Source organism: Microcaecilia unicolor, chromosome 4 (genome assembly GCF_901765095.1).
Source record: "Microcaecilia unicolor chromosome 4, aMicUni1.1, whole genome shotgun sequence".
Lineage (NCBI taxonomy): Eukaryota > Metazoa > Chordata > Amphibia > Gymnophiona > Siphonopidae > Microcaecilia > Microcaecilia unicolor.
In genome coordinates, this window is record NC_044034.1 from 153,757,768 (window position 1) to 153,779,297 (window position 21,530).

Below are 21,530 nucleotides of genomic sequence, written 5' to 3' on the forward strand. Positions count from 1 at the left end.
AGAGGGTGATCGCGTATGCCAGCCGAGGGCTGAGGAGATCAGAAAGGAATTCGAATAACTATTCGGCCTTTAAGCTTGAATTATTGGCGTTGAAGTGGGCCTGCACGGAGAAATTTCGAGAATACCTCATCTATAAGAAATTTGTAGTACGAACGGACCATAATCCGCTGAAATATCTTGATACAGCGAACCTTCAAGCAGTGGAGCAGCGATGGTTAGCTCAGTTGGCGGAATTAGAGTTCAGTGTGGAGTACAAGACCGGCAGAAGCAATACTGTGGCAGATGCATTATCCAGACTGTCAAATAATGAAGAGCCTGAGTTGAGTGATCCAGATGAGGAGAAAGATTTCCTGAAATTTCTGTGTAAAGGAGTGAGAGTGAATGCTAAAAAGAGAAAATCTGTCCAGAAGAAAAAGTACACCTGTGGTACATTACAGTGTGCTGAACATCAGTCCGAGATAGTGAAAAAGCAAAAGTCGGATGATACTATTCGAGAGGTGATGAGGTGGCTGAAAGAAAATCGGCTACCAAGTTTAGAAGAACTTGATACTCTGGATAAGAAACTTCTGTGGAAACACAGAGAACGTCTGCAGATAAGGGAAGAAGTATTATACAGGGTCTATGAGGACTGTAGGTTTGGCAGCGAAGAATTACAGGTGGTGGTACCAAAGGAATTGAGAGAGGAAATATTAAAACAATTCCATGATGATAGAGGTCATTTTGCCACTGAAACGACATTTAAGAATCTCCGAAAGGAACATTTTTGGACCAAGATGAAGAGAGATGTGGAAGAATGGATTAACAGTTGCAAAAGATGCTGTTTTTCAAAGAAATTATTCCCGGCTGAGAAAACGGAATTGAGTTGTTTTAATGTTGTAAAACCGCACGAAGTGTTGGCAGTGGATTACACGGTATTAGACAGGGACAGCAGAGGATATGAAAACGTTTTCGTGATGACGGATATGTTTTCAAGGTTTACTATCGCTGTCGCTGCGAGAAACCAAACAGCAAAGACAACCGCGAGGATCCTGGTCACTCATTGGTTTTCAATGTATGGAGTACTTGATAAGTTGCACTCGGATCAAGGCACTGTGTTTGAGTCCAAAGTCATAAAAGAACTCTGTCTCTTATATGGAGTAAAGAAGACCCGTACCACACCTTACCATCCGCAGGGAAACGGGAGGTGTGAGAGATACAATCGGACATTTCACCAGATATTACGCGCTTTTCCACCTGGAAAGAAAAGGTACTGGTCCAATTACTTGCCTGAGATTAACCAGATCTACAATAGTTCCATACATAATGCTACTGGATTTACTCCAGCGTTTCTTTTCTTGGGAAAAGAAAATTTGATGCCACATCAGGATTTAGTGAGACAAGAAGAAGAATGTTGGAAAACAGGACAAGTTAATTCCTTGGAAGATTGGATAGTGCAACACCAGTCAAAATTAGAGCTGGCGAGAGATCTGGCCCGAAGAGCTTCTGAGGAACAAAATGAAAAACTAAGAAGCCAATATAATAAGAAATCGAGGGCTGAAGTTCTTCGGGAGGGGGATTGGGTGTTGCTGCAGAGGCGAGGTTTTCGTGGTCGGCACAAGATTCAGGACACATGGGAGGAGGAGCCATACCAAATAGTACAAATTTGGGGTGATGCTTCCAATGTATTAAGAATAAAAAATTCAATGGAAGAAAAAGTAATTAATAGGAATTTAGTAAAGAAATATTATATGTGCAGGGAAGGAATTGAAGAGACTCAAATTGAGAGTTGTCAAAGGGTGAAATCAGACTGCTCAAAGAGAGAAAAAAATGTAATAGATGAAGGATATTTGGTTTACACAGAGTTTAGGATTAATCCTGTGAGTGAAGCTACAATAGAAGAAAATGTTGATAACATCCGAATGTCAAAACGTAGTACCAAAGGAAAATGTTCAACATATTTACAAGAAAATTTTGTATTTAAATGAAAAGTAGGACTTAAGAAAAAATAAATTACAGTTGAAGTTGGTTTTGTTATTTTAAAGAACAGTTTAAGAATTTGAAAGTAATTGTCATAAATTTTGGAAAATTTATGAAATGTTTTGGAAATGTAGTGTTAAAGTTTAACGGTATACCTTGCAGGATGAAAATATTTGTATTGTTGTTTAAAGAGTTATATAAGAGGAAAAATATGAATAAGATATAGAATAGGATTGAATAGAGTTGAATATATAAGGATGACTGAAGGTGGTTAAGAAGAAAATGGGGATTTGGGTTGAGGGTGATTATAGGAGGTGATGTTATAAGATTCATGAAAGTTTGTGTGGTGGAGTGTGATTGTAAAGAATAATATAGTAATATTGGGGACAATATTGATTTTCAGTCCGGGCGAATGTAACAGGGGGTTAGGGGTTAAAGAAAATATAAATAAATAAATACTTTCCTGGGAGGTTTTTGGAGGGTCTCCGATGCTGCAGGAGCAGGCAGCAAGGTTTTTGGAGGCTTCTGGGGTCATCTGTGGCTGGGGTCCATTTCGGGGCCGATTTTGAGGCCATTTTTCTGGTTGGGAGCGCTACGGGGGAAGAGTGGCGCTCCCGAGGGATTTTGGGGCCTGTGTAATGCAGGTTCAGGTTTGGGGACGAGGCTCAGCATGTTTCGGGGTCCGGGGATGGTTGGGAACGTCCCCGGACCTGCAAAATTGAGTCGGAGCGCTGGATGAGCGCTCCGGTACGGAGGAGGGGAGCAGGAAAGCGAAGCGGCGTTTTTTTAACTCCCGGGGGCCGATGGAGCGCATCCCCGGGAGTGAAGATCTTTTCGGGCCCGTGAAGCGCCGAGAAGAGGGCTGCAGGGGAAGAGGACGTCGGGGGAATGACGCGCGAGTGTGCATGAGGCGGCGCGCCTCATGCACGAACCGGCAACGCGCGTTTGTCCGACTAGGCCGAAGCCGGGGATTAAATTTTGGCCCGGCCACGGAGGTTATTTTGTTTTTTCTCCGTTCTTGAGGAGAGATCACCGGGACCGGAACTAGCGGGGGTCTTAGCGAAAGAGGAATTTCTTCTTTCAGGTAAGGGGGTATTTGGCCCCAAATTTTATTTTTTATATTATTTAAAATGTGATAATAGGTGTAGAGGGGCGTAGATTCTGAACGGTTTAACGGATTTAAATTCTGTTTGCAGATTTGTGTTCAGGGGGGTTAGTTTAGGTAAATTAGTGGGGGGTGTAATTTTAAAATTGGGGTTTAAGGGGTTAATTTAATAGGGGGACATTTTGGGGTGCTTCGGGGGGGTTTAAATGGTCCGATTTTAATAATTTCGACATATTATGTCCGGGAAGGGGTCTTCTAATTTTTGGATAGGTTTTTGGGGAGTTTTGGGTTTTCGGAGGAGTGTTATGGGGTAATGTTTGATTGTGGGGTAAGGAAAGGGTTAATTTGAATTCTAAAAATATAGGGATAATGGGGGAATTTATATCCGGAGGCATGGAAATTTTGAAGTTAATTGGGAAGAGTTTAGGGGTAAAAATTGGGGAAAATATATGTTTTTAATGATTTTTAATGGGTAAACAGTTGATTAAAATGGAGAATGGAATTTTTGTTAGGGGTTCCATGATGGACAGGTGGAGGAATTCCAAATCAAGTAGAGCAACTGATTGGTTGCCTGGACGGCGGAATGTCCAGGGAAGCTCCGTTGTCTAGGCAACGGCCGAGTGGGCAGTTAGGGAGAGAGCTTCTGAACACAGAGGGAGAAGGGTGTGTGTGAAATAGCTGTGCGAAATGAAGGCCTACAAAGTATGGAAATTGTGTAAATGACAAAGTTTAGTGAAAAAGTGAGTTTTATGGTGAAATGAAAGTGATTGAGAGGAAAACAATAAATATTTTATGTATGAAAAATTTAATGAAAGTTGAGATAGGGGTTAAGTCTTGAGTGACTGTAGAGTGTATATGGGAAAGTGAGAAAAGCTGTAAAGAAGAGTGGAGCTCTCTGTGAGAATAGAGAAAAAAAGTCAATTAGCATAGGAAATTTAGTCTAGGGTATTTGATTAATTTATTTTTATTATCTAGAATGTCCAGTGTATAACTTAAACCCTTCTATTAGGCATCCAGAGAAAAAGTTAAGGAGTAAGGGTTTTCTCTTCAGTTATTTTGTTAAGAACAGGTGTAGGTGAAAGAAGAAAATCCTACAAGAAAATACTTAACCATAAGAATACTGATCATATTAAGGGCCCCAACGTTTCAAGAAAAGTCAAAGAGACAGCCAAGAACAAAGAAGACAACAGAGTGTGGTAAAGAAATAAAGGAAAAGAGATAAAAAGAAAATAAACTTAAACATACTTACCGTTATGTTGTATTGAGTGGAGTCCAGGACCTGAAAAACAAAAGTGAAGAAAAGTATCAATTCTTTGAGAAAAGAGAAAGTGAAATAGAATTGCAAATAGATAAGAGACAAAGGAGAAACAAACGTTTGAATACTTATCTGATGTTTATAAAATGATGTTTTGTTAACGAATCGAAGAGATGTTAACCTAGAAAATAGAAATTAAAGTAGTTATTTTAGGAATATATATATATTTGTTTATCTGACAAATAAATTGTTAAATTTTAAAGTTTATTGAGGACTGGTTATTCCGTTTAGTAATTGTTGTACCTTATATTTTCCCTTGTTCTATCCTTATTTCCCCAAATTACCTCCTTTCCTATAACCTTTCCTATATTTTGGTGTGGACGCCGTCCTTTGGGAGTCAGACAGCCCGGATACAGGTCACCGACTACAGTTCGAGAGAAATTTTATTTGGAAATTGGGCGTGGTCTGCTCCTGAGGAGCGGAGTCCATGACAAATATTTGGCTCAGAAGTGCAAAACAGACCAGGGTCCTGGTGTATTTGGCATCAGAAGTGCTGCATACATCAAGATCCTGGTCTATTTTTGATCAGAAGAGCTGCATACTGCAGGATCCTGGTCTATTTTCGATTTCAAGGGCCACATACAGCAGGATCCTGCAGTATGCGGCCCTTCTGATGAAAAATAGACCAGAATCCTGGTGTATTTGGCATCAGAAGGGTCGCATACATCAAGATCCTGGTCTATTTTTGATCAGAAGGGCCGCATACTGCAGGATCCTGGTCTATTTTCGATTTCAAGGGCCACATACAGCAAGATCCTGATATATTTGGCTCAGAAGTGCGAAACAGACCAGGATCCTTGTGTATTTGGCATCAGAAGGGCTGCATACATCAAGATCCTGGTCTATTTTTGATCAGAAGGGCCGCATACTGCAGGATCCTGGTCTATTTTCGATCGTAAGGGCCACATACAGCAAGATCCTGCAGTATGCGGCCCTTCTGATCAAAAATAGACCAGGATCCTGGCGTATTTGGCATCAGAAGGGCCGCATACATCAAGATCCTGGTGTATTTCTGATCTGCAGGGCCGCATACTGCAGGATCCTGGTCTATATTCGATTCCAAGGGCCACATACAGCAGGATCCTGATATATTTGGCTCAGAAGGGCCAAATACACCAGGATCCTGGTGTATTTGGCATCAGAAGGGCCGCATACATCAAGATCCTGGTCTATTTTTGATCAGAAGGGCCGCATACTGCAGGATCCTGGTCTATTTTCGATTTCAAGGGCCACATACAGCAGGATCCTGATATATTTGGCTCAGATGTGCAAAACAGACCAGTATCCTAGTGTATTTGGCATCAGAAGGGCTGCATACATCAAGATCCTGGTCTATGTTTGATCAGAAGGGCCCCACACTGCAGGATCCTGGTCCATTTTCGATTTCAGGGGCCACATACAGTAGGATCCTGGTGTATTTGGCATCAGAAGGGCCGCATACATCAATATCCTGGTCTGTTTTTCATCAGAAGAGCTGCATACTGCAGGATCCTGGTCTATTTTCGATTTCAAGGGCCACATACAGCAAGATCTTGATATATTTGGCTTAGAAGGGCGAAATAGACCAGGATCTTGGTGTATTTGGCATCAGAAGGGCCGCATACATCAAGATCCTGGTCTATTTTTGATCAGAAAGGCCGCATACTGCAGGATCCTGGTCTAGTTTCGATTTGAAGGGCCACATACAGCAGGATCCTGCAGTATGCGGCCCTTCTGATCAAAAATAGACCAGGATCCTGGTGTATTTGGCATCAGAAGGGCTGCATACATCAAGATCCTGATGTAGTTCTGATCTGCAGGGCCACATACTGCAGGATCCTGGTCTATTTTCGATTTCAAGGTCCACATGCAGCAGGATCCTGATATATTTGGCTCAGAAGTGCAAAACAGACCAGGATTCTGGTATATTTGGCATCAGAAGGGCTGCATACATCAAGATCCTGGTGTATTTCTGATCTGCAGGGCCGCATACTGCAGGATTCTGGTCTATATTCGATTCCAAGGGCCACATACAGCAGGATCCTGATATATTTGGCTCAGAAGGGCCAAATACACCAGGATCCTGGTGTATTTGGCATCAGAAGGGCCGCATACATCAAGATCCTGGTCTATTTCTGATCTGCAGGGCCGCATACTGCAGGATCCTGGTCTATTTTCGATTTCAAGGGCCACATACAGCAGGATCCTGATATACTTGGCTCAGAAGTGCGAAACAGACCAGGATCCTGGTGTATTTGGCATCAGAAGGGTCGCATACATCAAGATCCTGGTCTATTTTTGATCAGAAGGGCCGCATACTGCAGGATCCTAGTCTATTATCGATTTCAAGGGCCACATAAAGCAGGATTCTGATATATTTGGCTCAGAAGTGCAAAACAGACCAGTATCCTAGTGTATTTGGCATCAGAAGGGCTGCATACATCAAGATCCTGGTCTATGTTTGATCAGAAGGGCCCCACACTGCAGGATCCTGGTCTATTTTCGATTTCAAGGGCCACATACAGTAGGATCCTGGTGTATTTGGCATCAGAAGGGCCGCATACATCAATATCCTGGTCTGTTTTTCATCAGAAGGGCCGCATACTGCAGGATCCTGGTCTATTTTCGATTTCAAGGGCCACATACAGCAGGATCCTGATATATTTGGCTCAGATGTGCAAAACAGACCAGTATCCTAGTGTATTTGGCATCAGAAGGGCTGCATACATCAAGATCCTGGTCTATGTTTGATCAGAAGGGCCCCACACTGCAGGATCCTGGTCCATTTTCGATTTCAGGGGCCACATACAGTAGGATCCTGGTGTATTTGGCATCAGAAGGGCCGCATACATCAATATCCTGGTCTGTTTTTCATCAGAAGAGCTGCATACTGCAGGATCCTGGTCTATTTTCGATTTCAAGGGCCACATACAGCAAGATCTTGATATATTTGGCTTAGAAGGGCGAAATAGACCAGGATCTTGGTGTATTTGGCATCAGAAGGGCCGCATACATCAAGATCCTGGTCTATTTTTGATCAGAAAGGCCGCATACTGCAGGATCCTGGTCTAGTTTCGATTTGAAGGGCCACATACAGCAGGATCCTGCAGTATGCGGCCCTTCTGATCAAAAATAGACCAGGATCCTGGCGTATTTGGCATCAGAAGGGCCGCATACATCAAGATCCTGGTGTATTTCTGATCTGTAGGGCCGCATACTGCAGGATCCTGGTCTATATTCGATTCCAAGGGCCACATACAGCAGGATCCTGATATATTTGGCTCAGAAGTGCAAAACAGACCAGGATCCTGGTGTATTTGGCATCAGAAGGGCTGCATACATCAAGATCCTGGTCTATTTTTGATCAGAAGGGCCGCATACTGCAGGATCCTGGTCTATTTTCGATTTCAAGGGCCACATACAGCAGGATCCTGATATATTTGGCTCAGAAGTGCAAAACAGACCAGTATCCTAGTGTATTTGGCATCAGAAGGGCTGCATACATCAAGATCCTGGTCTATGTTTGATCAGAAGGGCCCCACACTGCAGGATCCTGGTCTATTTTCGATTTCAAGGGCCACATACAGTAGGATCCTGGTGTATTTGGCATCAGAAGGGCCGCATACATCAATATCCTGGTCTGTTTTTCATCAGAAGAGCTGCATACTGCAGGATCCTGGTCTATTTTCGATTTCAAGGGCCACATACAGCAAGATCTTGATATATTTGGCTCAGAAGGGCGAAATAGACCAGGATCTTGGTGTATTTGGCATCAGAAGGGCCGCATACATCAAGATCCTGGTCTATTTTTGATCAGAAAGGCCGCATACTGCAGGATCCTGGTCTAGTTTCGATTTGAAGGGCCACATACAGCAGGATCCTGCAGTATGCGGCCCTTCTGATCAAAAATAGACCAGGATCCTGGTGTATTTGGCATCAGAAGGGCTGCATACATCAAGATCCTGATGTAGTACTGATCTGCAGGGCCACATACTGCAGGATCCTGGTCTATTTTCGATTTCAAGGGCCACATGCAGCAGGATCCTGATATATTTGGCTCAGAAGTGCAAAACAGACCAGGATTCTGGTGTATTTGGCATCAGAAGGGCTGCATACATCAAGATCCTGGTCTATTTCTGATCTGCAGGGCCGCATACTGCAGGATCCTGGTCTATTTTCGATTTCAAGGGCCACATACAGCAGGATCCTGATATACTTGGCTCAGAAGTGCGAAACAGACCAGGATCCTGGTGTATTTGGCATCAGAAGGGTCGCATACATCAAGATCCTGGTCTATTTTTGATCAGAAGGGCCGCATACTGCAGGATCCTAGTCTATTATCGATTTCAAGGGCCACATAAAGCAGGATTCTGATATATTTGGCTCAGAAGTGCGAAACAGACCAGGATCCTGGTGTATTTGGCATCAGAAGGGCTGCACACATCAAAATCCTGGTCTATTTTTGATCAGAAGGACCACATACTGCAGGATCCTGGTCTATTTTCGATTTCAATGGCCACATACAGCAGGATCCTGCAGTATGCGGCCCTTCTGATGAAAAATAGACCAGGATCCTGGCGTATTTGGCATCAGAAGGGCCGCATACATCAAGATCCTGGTGTATTTCTGATCTGTAGGGCCGCATACTGCAGGATCCTGGTCTATATTCGATTCCAAGGGCCACATACAGCAGGATTCTGATATATTTGGCTCAGAAGTGCAAAACAGACCAGTATCCTAGTGTATTTGGCATCAGAAGGGCTGCATACATCAAGATCCTGGTCTATGTTTGATCAGAAGGGCCCCACACTGCAGGATCCTGGTCTATTTTCGATTTCAAGGGCCACATACAGTAGGATCCTGGTGTATTTGGCATCAGAAGGGCCGCATACATCAATATCCTGGTCTGTTTTTCATCAGAAGGGCCGCATACTGCAGGATCCTGGTCTATTTTCGATTTCAAGGGCCACATGCAGCAGGATCCTGATATATTTGGCTCAGAAGTGCAAAACAGACCAGGATTCTGGTGTATTTGGCATCAGAAGGGCTGCATACATCAAGATCCTGGTCTATTTCTGATCTGCAGGGCCGCATACTGCAGGATCCTGGTCTATTTTCGATTTCAAGGGCCACATACAGCAGGATCCTGATATACTTGGCTCAGAAGTGCGAAACAGACCAGGATCCTGGTGTATTTGGCATCAGAAGGGTCGCATACATCAAGATCCTGGTCTATTTTTCATCAGAAGGGCCGCATACTGCAGGATCCTGGTCTATTTTCGATTTCAAGGGCCACATACAGCAAGATCCTGATATATTTGGCTCAGAAGTGCGAAACAGACCAGGATCCTGGTGTATTTGGCATCAGAAGGGCTGCATACATCAAGATCCTGGTCTATTTTTGATCAGAAGGGCCGCATACTGCAGGATCCTGGTCTATTTTCGATCGTAAGGGCCACATACAGCAAGATCCTGCAGTATGCGGCCCTTCTGATCAAAAATAGACCAGGATCCTGGCGTATTTGGCATCAGAAGGGCCGCATACATCAAGATCCTGGTGTATTTCTGATCTGTAGGGCCGCATACTGCAGGATCCTGGTCTATATTCGATTCCAAGGGCCACATACAGCAGGATTCTGATATATTTGGCTCAGAAGTGCAAAACAGACCAGTATCCTAGTGTATTTGGCATCAGAAGGGCTGCATACATCAAGATCCTGGTCTATGTTTGATCAGAAGGGCCCCACACTGCAGGATCCTGGTCTATTTTCGATTTCAAGGGCCACATACAGTAGGATCCTGGTGTATTTGGCATCAGAAGGGCCGCATACATCAATATCCTGGTCTGTTTTTCATCAGAAGGGCCGCATACTGCAGGATCCTGGTCTATTTTCGATTTCAAGGGCCACATACAGCAGGATCCTGATATATTTGGCTCAGATGTGCAAAACAGACCAGTATCCTAGTGTATTTGGCATCAGAAGGGCTGCATACATCAAGATCCTGGTCTATGTTTGATCAGAAGGGCCCCACACTGCAGGATCCTGGTCCATTTTCGATTTCAGGGGCCACATACAGTAGGATCCTGGTGTATTTGGCATCAGAAGGGCCGCATACATCAATATCCTGGTCTGTTTTTCATCAGAAGAGCTGCATACTGCAGGATCCTGGTCTATTTTCGATTTCAAGGGCCACATACAGCAAGATCTTGATATATTTGGCTTAGAAGGGCGAAATAGACCAGGATCTTGGTGTATTTGGCATCAGAAGGGCCGCATACATCAAGATCCTGGTCTATTTTTGATCAGAAAGGTCGCATACTGCAGGATCCTGGTCTAGTTTCGATTTGAAGGGCCACATACAGCAGGATCCTGCAGTATGCGGCCCTTCTGATCAAAAATAGACCAGGATCCTGGCGTATTTGGCATCAGAAGGGCCGCATACATCAAGATCCTGGTGTATTTCTGATCTGTAGGGCCGCATACTGCAGGATCCTGGTCTATATTCGATTCCAAGGGCCACATACAGCAGGATCCTGATATATTTGGCTCAGAAGTGCAAAACAGACCAGTATCCTAGTGTATTTGGCATCAGAAGGGCTGCATACATCAAGATCCTGGTCTATGTTTGATCAGAAGGGCCCCACACTGCAGGATCCTGGTCTATTTTCGATTTCAAGGGCCACATACAGCAGGATCCTGGTGTATTTGGCATCAGAAGTGCTGCATACATCAAGATCCTGGTCTATTTTTGATCAGAAGAGCTGCATACTGCAGGATCCTGGTCTATTTTCGATTTCAAGGGCCACATACAGCAAGATCTTGATATATTTGGCTCAGAAGGGCGAAATAGACCAGGATCTTGGTGTATTTGGCATCAGAAGGGCCGCATACATCAAGATCCTGGTCTATTTTTGATCAGAAAGGCCGCATACTGCAGGATCCTGGTCTAGTTTCGATTTGAAGGGCCACATACAGCAGGATCCTGCAGTATGCGGCCCTTCTGATCAAAAATAGACCAGGATCCTGGTGTATTTGGCATCAGAAGGGCTGCATACATCAAGATCCTGATGTAGTACTGATCTGCAGGGCCACATACTGCAGGATCCTGGTCTATTTTCGATTTCAAGGGCCACATGCAGCAGGATCCTGATATATTTGGCTCAGAAGTGCAAAACAGACCAGGATTCTGGTGTATTTGGCATCAGAAGGGCTGCATACATCAAGATCCTGGTATATTTCTGATCTGCAGGGCCGCATACTGCAGGATTCTGGTCTATATTCGATTCCAAGGGCCACATACAGCAGGATCCTGATATATTTGGCTCAGAAGGGCCAAATACACCAGGATCCTGGTGTATTTGGCATCAGAAGGGCCGCATACATCAAGATCCTGGTCTATTTTTGATCAGAAGGGCCGCATACTGCAGGATCCTAGTCTATTATCGATTTCAAGGGCCACATAAAGCAGGATTCTGATATATTTGGCTCAGAAGTGCGAAACAGACCAGGATCCTGGTGTATTTGGCATCAGAAGGGCTGCACACATCAAAATCCTGGTCTATTTTTGATCAGAAGGACCACATACTGCAGGATCCTGGTCTATTTTCGATTTCAAGGGCACATACAGCAGGATCGTGATATATTTGGCCCTTCTGATCAAAAATAGAAAAATGTTATCCGATTCGTTTTAAATTTACTACATTGTAGCTTCATCGTATGCCCCCCTAGTCCTAGTATTTTTGGAAAGCGTGAAGAGACGCTTCACATCTACCTGTTCAACTCCACTCATTATTTTATAGACTGCTACAACGCAGATGCAGCAACTAATAGGTTTGCTTGCTTTGTTTTGTGTGAATGGCAATGACAACTGCGCGGGGGAGTTGAAATAGAGATGAACCAAATTGACTTCCTGGGTTACAGTGGACTAGATAGGCTCACTTCCACTCCTGGCTATTAAACCCCCTTCCGGCAGCTCATAGGTTTGCTTGCTGTGATTTTAGTGAATGGGAATGACAGCTGCGAAGGGGAGTGGAGGAAACCGAGATTAACCTAATTGGCTTCCTATCTTACAGTGGACTAGATAGGCTCACTTGCACTCCAGTCTATTGCACATCTTTGTTTAACTTTCTAAAAGATTTGTGTAGCGTTCGGTTATGGCTGGTGATCGCTGCATACTGTCAGCAGCAGCGGCCGTGAAAACAAACAAGCGCTCCTTCTGTCATGAAAAGAGTAGTTACTTACCTGTAACAGGTGTTCTCCGAAGACAGCAGGCAATATATTCTCACAATTGGGTGACGTCACGTCGGCCCGGAGGACTTTCTAGCAAAGTCTACATCAAAATAAAAAAATGTCCCTCGTCACGCGGGCGGATGCAGTGCGCTTGCGCGCGTCCATTTTCCCGCCCGCCGCGAGGACACATTCCTCAGTTAAATTCCGAGGAATACAACTCCAAAGTGGAGGTGGGAGGGTTGTGAGAATATATTGCCTGCTGTCTTCGGAGAACACCTGTTACAGGTAAGTAACTACTCTTTCTCCAAAGACAAGCAGGCCAATATTCTCACAATTGGGTATCCCTAGCCCCCAGGCTCACTCAACATAACAAAGAATGGTCAATTGGGCCTCGCAACGGCGAGGACATAAGTGAAATTGACCTGAAACAAAACACAACTAACAGAGAGTGCAGCCTGGAACAGAATAAAAATGGGCCTAGGGGGGTGGAGTTGGATTCTAAACCCCAAACAGACTCTGCAGCACCGACTGCCTAAACCGACTGTCGCGTCGGCTATGCTGCTGAAGGCAGTAATGCGATGTGAATGTGTGGATTGAAGACCACGTCGCAGCTTTGCAAATCTCTTCTATGGTGGCTGACTTTAGATGAGCCAGTGACGCCGCCATGGCTTTAACATTATGAGCCGTGACATGGCCGTCCAAAGTCAGCCCAGCTTGGGCATAAGAGAAGGAAATGCAATCTGCTAGCCAATTAGAAATGGTGCGTTTTCCGACAGCAACTCCCCTCTTATTGGGATTAAAAGAAATAAACAGATGGGCGGACTGTCTGAAGGGGCGTGTCTGCTCCACGTAACAGGCCAGTGCTCTTTTACAGTCCAAAGTGTGCAACTTGCTTTCGCCCGGGCTCATGTGAGGAGGGGGAAAAAATGTTGGCAAGACAATTGACTGGTTCAGATGGAACTCCGACACCACCTTCGGTAAAAACTTTGGGTGCGTGCGGAGAACTACTCTGTCATGATGAAAGACAAGGAAAGGTGCATGAACTACTAGGGCCTGAAGCTCACTGACCCTACGAGCTGAAGTAACCGCCACCAAGAAAATTACCTTCAAGGTCAAGTACTTCAGATGACAGAAATCCAGTGGCTCGAAAGGAGTTGTCATCAGCTGGGTGAGAACGACGTTGAGATCCCATGGCACTGGAGGAGGTTTGACAGGGGGCTTTGTCAAAAACAAACCTCTCATGAAACGCATGACTAAAGGCTGTCCAGAGATAGGCAAACCATCTACATGTGAATGATAAGCACTGATTGCGCTAAGATGAACCTTGACCGAGTTGGTTTTAAGACCAGACTCGGATAAATGCAAAAGGTACTCAAGCAAGGTCTGTGCAGGACAAGAGAAAGGATCTAGACCCTTGCTGTCACACCAGACGGCAAACCTCTTCCATTTAAAAGAATAACACTTATGTGTGGAATCTATTCTGGAAGCAAACAGGACTCTGGAGACACCCTCAGAGAGACCACAGGGAAGGGGATGGCCTCAGACATCTCCCGAACAAAAGATGAGAAAGACAAGCTCTCGGGAGGAGAAAGCTGTCTTTGGGGCGAGGGAGTAGAATCAGATGGGATGCCTTGAGAGTCCTCACCAGAGAACTCCCCATGCATTTCATCATCATCCTCTGATGAGGTATTGTCAGATGGGGCTAAAAGCTCAGACACAGCCGCCCGGATCTGAGCCCGTCTCGACGAAGAGGCTTGACGGCCTCTATGATGGTGTAGAGAAGTTGACGGTCCCTGAGACTCCGGCGAAGCTTCCTGCCCCGATGTCTCGGGACAGCCAACCCGGGAAGTCAAAGACACCGGCACCGGAGGCGGCACCGGTGAGACAGACCTCACCACAGGCTGAAGGCCTGATGCATAAACATCCGGCACCGGCAATGTCGATACCTCCGACGCCGTCGGCACCGGTGCCTCTGAAATCGACACCGGCACTGCCGGCACCGTCGGCACCGACAACCTCGGTGCCGATTGCCACTGCTGCATCATTTCCATAAAAAAAGGAAATAGGGCCTGCATACGCTCATCAAGAGCTGCTGCCGGAAGCTGCTGAGGGGTCGGTTGAGGCATTGGAGGCAAAGTCTGCTGAGGTTGGGGAGTGGGGACTCGGCTGCCAGTGACCCCACGCGTCGGTACCTCAGTAATAGAGGGGGAGCGATCCTCTTGGCACCGACTCTTCTCGGGTATCGAATGTATCGATGACCCGGAGCTCCCGGTGCCGTGACGCGAAGGAGAACGACGACGGTGCCTCTTGGCCTTCGCCCGACGCCCGTCGTCGAGACTCCTCGGCACCGGAGAAGAGGACGTGGAATCCACACGTCTCTTCGGGGCCGGGTCCGATGCAGGACGGTCCCGGGGGGTCTGCAAAGCAGGAGGCGCCGAGGTGGGCGGAGACCCACTCGATGCATCACTGCTCCCAGCGTGCATCGGTCGAATGGCAGCCTGTGCCGACGCCTCCTTCGACGGCGACCTCGACGACGCCGGCTTCGAAGGCATCGTCCTCGACGGCACCGACTTCAGTGGCACCGATTTGGACGGCGCCGACTTAGACGACGCCGAAGCACCGGGCCCAAAAATCTTCTCCCTTTGGGCATCTCGGGAGAGCAGTGTCCGCTTCTTCATAGCGAGACACAGTTTGCAGCCCTTCGAGCGGTCCAAGGCACTGTAAACACCACGAGTGTGGGTCAGTGCTGGAGATGGCCCGATGACAGCGGGCACAAGGCTTAAAGCCGCTGGGCGTCTTCGATGACATATCGGGAAAAACAGCCCCTGCCAAATCAAAAGACGCCATTGTGTCGTTAAAAGAAAAGGACACAAGAAAAAAAGGGAAAAAAAGCCCCGGACGAGCGATTTAAATAAAATCGCAGGCTAAAAGAAAGAAAACTTAAATAACGAAAAAATATACTAATATACACTAAAAAAGGATACTTTTTGAAGTTCTTCTTCACCTCCGGGCACAGCAACATGAAGACGTTATCAATCACCGTGTCACCTCTGACGTGGAGAAGAAAAAACTGAGGAATGTGTCCTCGCGGCGGGCGGGAAAACGGACGCGCGCATGCGCACTGCATCCGCCCGCGCGACGAGGGACATTTTTTTTATTTTGATGTAGACTTTGCTAGAAAGTCCTCCGGGCTGACGTGACGTCACCCAATTGTGAGAATATTGGCCTGCTTGTCTTTGGAGAACCTTATTTTACGCTTGAGAACGACCGATCCGCTAAGTTACGCCCCCTATGACGTAATGTTACCGTCTCACGGAGGATCGCAACTTTTAAGGAGGCAAAGATTGGTAAGGAAATAGGAGGATCCCGGGAGAATAATCCTACATCAGCTGTCTTCTTCTAAAAACATTTATTTTGGAAGATATGTGTAAAATGTCCACATGTAAACGTCTGGGCAAAGAAAAAAAATTAACTTTTAAAGGTTTTTAAATCGAATCTGGGGGATCCCGAGGATCCCGCTGTATCCGTTTTTTACCTTTTGCCCTGTTACTACCAGTTACAAAAAATTTTGAAGCTTTTTTTTAATGATATTCAATTGTCTTTTATTCTCCACCTTGTAACGCCTGCCTATCCGACTGAAACAGCTTTAGACTTGTTACAGATGGATCAACAATAAAGTACGACAACGAAGATTCAGCAGTTTGCTTGCTTTGTTTTGAGTGTATGGCAATGACGGCTGCGTGGGGAAGTGGAAACAGATTAACCAAATGGCTTACAGTGGACTCGATAGGCTCACTTCCACTCCAGTCTATTACACCTCCTCGATAGTGCAGCACGGCACGACAAAGGGCTCAGGAGAACCCGGAAAGAGAGGACTAGAGAACCGCAGCGCCGGGTTATGACTACTGATCGCTGCATAAGTAGCGGCGGTCGTTAAAACAAAGAAATACTCCAGTCCTAAGGTAACTTAACAGATCCGGGGATCCCGCAGATCTGGCTTTTACCCTCCAAATGACACACTGAGATTTAGAACAAAATTGCTACTCTAACCGGTGAATCTGATTCTTCCTCTGTGTAAATCCGTATGCTGCACAAGCGGCAGGTTTGAAAATATAAGTGGGATCAAATAAAATTGCTACAAACAATAAAGAACAATGTGGTTGCAGCAGCTCATAGGTCAGCTTGTTTTGTTTTGGGTGTTCGGGGATGGCGTCGGCGGGGCTGATGTGGCTTCAACGTTTTGACGTCATGCCGTCTCCAACCTACTCGCTTGTTCTCAATCTAATTTCTTTGCTTTTTTCGGCCAAGAAGGTTTATTGGCTCTGGCTCCTGCTTTTCTCAGACGCAACTTCCTGTTTCCGGTAAGAAGGAGGGGGAGCCCAGGTCTCAGAGGGGGAGAAGTTGTGTCATAGGAGAACGGTTCACCGGAGAAAGATTATTGGTGGAAGACCTCAGGTATGAGTTTGACAGGAGGCGGTGTCGGAGGGATAGGTGCCGGATCGCGAACAGGGAGAATAGCGGAAATCAGAGGAAGAGGTGACAGGCCATAGGGAGGGGAGACCGGCCACCGAATGCGTCTGAGGAGGGGTGTTCAGCGTGTGCCTTGGTGGTATCTTTGCCACAGTACTCTTGCCGTGTGAACCGTTGTCCTGGTTCCGCTTTCTATGTGTCATTTCTGTTAATTTTGTTGTTAATAAAGTTCAGTGAGTCAGATTAATGCCTTTATTCCATGTCTTCGAGGAACAGTGTACCTTTCAAATTAGGCTGTGTTCTTCCCTGCTCCCCAGTCTCCGAGTTGGCCACCTACACGTTGCTGAAATATCAGTGTGTGGAGATTTCTTGGTAGAAAGCCTCAAACAATCAGTTGTTTTTCAGTAATACATTTTGGTAGTCATTTTAGAAACCTTATTCACAATTTGGAGGTGTGTTGGGAACCAGCTCAAGGCTCAAAAGATTGATTTATGTATTTACTTTTATTTCTAGGCAGTAGCTGCCTGATGCACTTGCTGTGGTGTACAGCAAATTTATAGCAAATATATTATTATTCAGTAAAGGTTTTGAGGAAATAGTAATATTTTGTACCCCCCCTGTTTACTAAGCCACTCGGCAATACTGACACAGCCCATTGAAAGTGAATGGGCTGTGTCAGCATTCGCGCGTGGCTTAGTAAACAGGAGGGTTAGGTCCTGTTTAATAAGGTGCGTTTTTAGCTTGTGCTAACCGTGTAGACACCTATAGGAATATTATGGGCTTAGTAAACAGGACCCTTAGTGTTTTCTGGAATACCATTAGATCCTCTGTTATAAATTTACTCTCAAAAAGTATCCGCAAACTAGTGGAAAAGTAAATAACACTATGTGTACAAAACAAAGTTTTCTATGTGGAAAAAGTTTATAAAATGTTCCCTTCTATGAATCTAACATTCACTTATCATTGTAGAAGTTATTTGCTATCATGGTGTATTTGTGATTTATTTTTCTGCTGCTTTCTTGTACCTTAATAGAAGATACAGTCTCTGCTTTCATAATATTCTAAGTAGGCTGTTATTCTGATCACCTTACTTATTAAAGTCATAACAGTAGCAACGTAATTGGGAACTCATGTACAGTTTGACTTCTCTATGGATATGGAGTGAGGAGTCAGATATAGTAGTTTTCTGCACAGTTTTGGTGCAGGATCATTTTTCCACAGAAACTGAAAATTAGCTATGAGTTGAGCTTCAGTGGAGAGTAGTCCACAGCTTGCTATAATTTCTAAGCAATATGCTTATGTTGTTTTTTTAACTTTTATTTATAGGGGCATCATGTCAATGTCCCATCTTTATGGCAAAGATGACGACGACGATGATGATGTGGAAATGGAAAAGTTTGAGATTACGGACTGGGATTTACAAAATGAGTTTAATCCAAATCGACGGCGCCATTGGCAAACCAAGGAAGAGGCGACTTATGGGATGTGGGCTGAGCGAGATTCAGATGACGAGAGACCAAGCTTCGGTGGCAAAAAGTAAAGCTGCTTTGAGGCACAAAAAAGTCTGAGAGAAAGGGCAATATAGTCTGTGTGTGTGGAAAATCTGTGTTATACAGAATTTTAAGTTTTTCAGTGTAGGCAACTTTGCATGTTAAAATGTGGTTAACCTAGACCAGGCTTGCCCTGAGATTTATAGCATGGAATGTTGCTACTATTTGGGTTTTTGCCAGGTACTTGTGACATGGATAAGCCACTGTTAGAAACAGGATAATGGGGTAGATGGACCATTGGTCTTACCCAGTATAGCTTTTCAAATAGTCTTATGGCTTGTCCAAGTTCAGTCCTCGAGGGCTGCAGGCAGACCAGGTTTTCAGTATATCCCTGATGAATATGCATGAGAAAGATTTGCACGCCCAGTATGTCCATTGTATGCAGATCTTTCTCATGCATATTTATTATATATAAATCACATATAATTATTTTATATTCAACAAACTTTGTCACAGTATGCTTCAAAAGTTTTTTTTTTTAAAATGCCTTAATCAACACTCATACTCAAACACTCCCCTTCACTAACATACCAATTCACTCTCTCACCTCGTAAATCATTCGCAACAGTACAGTTTTCCTAAAACAGTGTTAACACACTTCTCTATTAATATTTCCAATCACAATTACTAATACAAAGTGACCCAAGTTATAGCATGTGTTCCTTCTATAAGGACCAGTTCAGTTTCCACTTTCAAAACATTTTGTACTTGAATTTCTCTGATCTTCCCACGTTTGTTAACATAACCAATCCTTTTCTTGTAATAATTCTCATTTCTGAATATTTCAATACTTTTCCATGCAAACTGTCAGTTGTGACCTCCGTTATGAATTCTTTATTTCAGAAATGATCATTGTTCATAAAAACAGTCTCTCCATATCCTTCAGGTACATTTACCAGCCACTTTTAAATGCCTGTTTTCGTTTAATCCTCTTCCCTGCATAAACCGACACTATTTGTGTTTCATATTTAAGTGTCTTCAGGGTTATACTACGAAACACATGCAAAAAAAGGAGAATGCTTGACCTGATATGTATTACATCTCCTTCTGTAACATATTTATTAGGGTACACAGCAGATCAATGTTCTGTTATTTAAAACCAGAAATAGTTCCATGCTAGGCCAGACTAAAGGTCTATTGAACTTGGCATACTATCCCCAGCAGTCACCAGTCCAGATCAGTAGGAGGTATCAGGCAGATCCCAGTGGATCCATTCTTTTTTGCTTGCTTCCAGGGATAAGCAGCAGCTTTCTTCAAGTCTGTGTGGCAAATACGTGTGGACTTTTCCTCCAGAAACTTGTTCCAGCCCTTTTTAAGCTGTTCTAGATGTCTTGTCCACAACATCTGGCAGCAAATTCCATGACTTGATTGTGTGTAAAGTGGGAACAAACCATTCTTCAGTGTGTGATAAATTTTCTACTTGTTAGTCATGGCGTGTCCCCTAGTCCTAATGCTATTTGAAGGAGTAAATAATTGTTCCTTCCCTAATTATCTGTTCCATACCACTCATGATTGAACAAACCTTTATCAAATCCCCTCTGTCATCTGTTCTCCAGCCTGAGGAGCACTAATCTGTTCTACATAGGGGAGCCATCCAATCCCCTTCATTGTTAGTGTTGTCGTTCCCCCCCTCTTCCCCCCCCCCCCATGATGAGGTGATCAGAACTGCACACAGCACTGGTATAGTTGTACCATGGATCAATGGAATTATTATATACTCTGTTTTATTTTTGGTTTCTTTACTAATAACACCTAGTATTCTATTTTCTTTTTTGACCACTGCCACAAACTCAGCTGAGAATTTCAACATATTGTCCATAATGACCCCAAGATCCTTTTTCCAGGTGGTGATGCCTAATATGGAACCCAATATAGTTTGGATTTTTTTTTCTTTGTGCATCACTTGCATGTGTCTATGTTACTGTTCAATAACATAAAATAAAAACAGTTCGGGAGAAAAATAGAAACCAAATAACTGCAAAAATGAAATTTATTTATTTATTTAAAATATTTATAAACCACACTATCTACAATTCTAGGCAGTGTACAATATAAAAACATGTATAAAATCAAAACAAACCACAGACAAAATCAACAAAACACACTATACGCCAAGTCTGCTATATTACTTTCTAACTTAAGCATGGCAGTCTTTTTTTTTTTTTTTTTTGCTGGTTAAGTACAACAAGCTTGAAGAAAGAGATGTGCCTTCAGTTCTCTAAATTTTAATATTGAGCTAATACTCTGCAGCTCATATGGTAGTGTATTCCAAAGTTGTTCTCCCTGCACCTTAACCATTGAGCAATAAGTAATTCGTAATGTAGTACATGCTGTTATTGGTCCTAGAACCAATTACGCCATTAAGCAGTCATTGATAGCATTTATTTATGACATTTATATCCCACATTATCCCGAAAACAAGCTTGAGTTCAGTGTGGCTTAAAAAATACAGTTTGAGTTTCAACAATAGTGAAGTAGTATGATGAAGTGGCTGAGAGTAACAGATTAGCAAATAAACTACAAATAGTTTATATATTGATAGATTTACAATGCAGACAAGATTATCAACAGGTTATTGTTATATTAACTAATGTACTGAATTTAGAAATGTAACCTCTGTGAGATGCCCTGGAGAGGCACTCGCTCAATTGATATTGAGATCATCAAATTTTTCCCATTGTCATTGCATTTCTATATTTATTTTATTTATTAATTTACAAAACTTTTATACTGCAATATCTACCATTCTATGCAGTGTACAAACTAACAGAAATTGTCATAAAAATACATAAAACAATAATCATCATAAACAAAACATTGATGCGTATTTTCAAAGCACTTACAAAGTTCCATAGGTTTCTAAGTGCTTTAAAAATGAACCCCATTGTTTCCTAGTTAATTCTTCCCATTTAAATCTGGCTTAA

The 21,530-nt window shown here is 43.9% G+C and overlaps 1 protein-coding gene across 4 annotated transcripts in view; it reads left to right on the top strand.

Annotated features, from left to right (window-relative positions):
- The first annotated feature begins 15,900 nt into the window (after positions 1-15,900).
- The window catches only part of TFIP11 (tuftelin interacting protein 11), a 38,590-nt gene continuing 32,960 nt past the window's right edge, over positions 15,901-21,530 (top strand). Inside the window, exons 1-2 of one of the 4 annotated variants that reach the window (XM_030200777.1) lie at positions 15,901-15,933; positions 18,383-18,592. In XM_030200777.1, coding sequence (XP_030056637.1) covers positions 18,390-18,592 — 203 coding nt within the window. In that variant the 5' untranslated portion in view covers positions 15,901-15,933; positions 18,383-18,389. The other 3 variants (XM_030200775.1, XM_030200776.1, XM_030200774.1) reach the window with 3 other exon arrangements.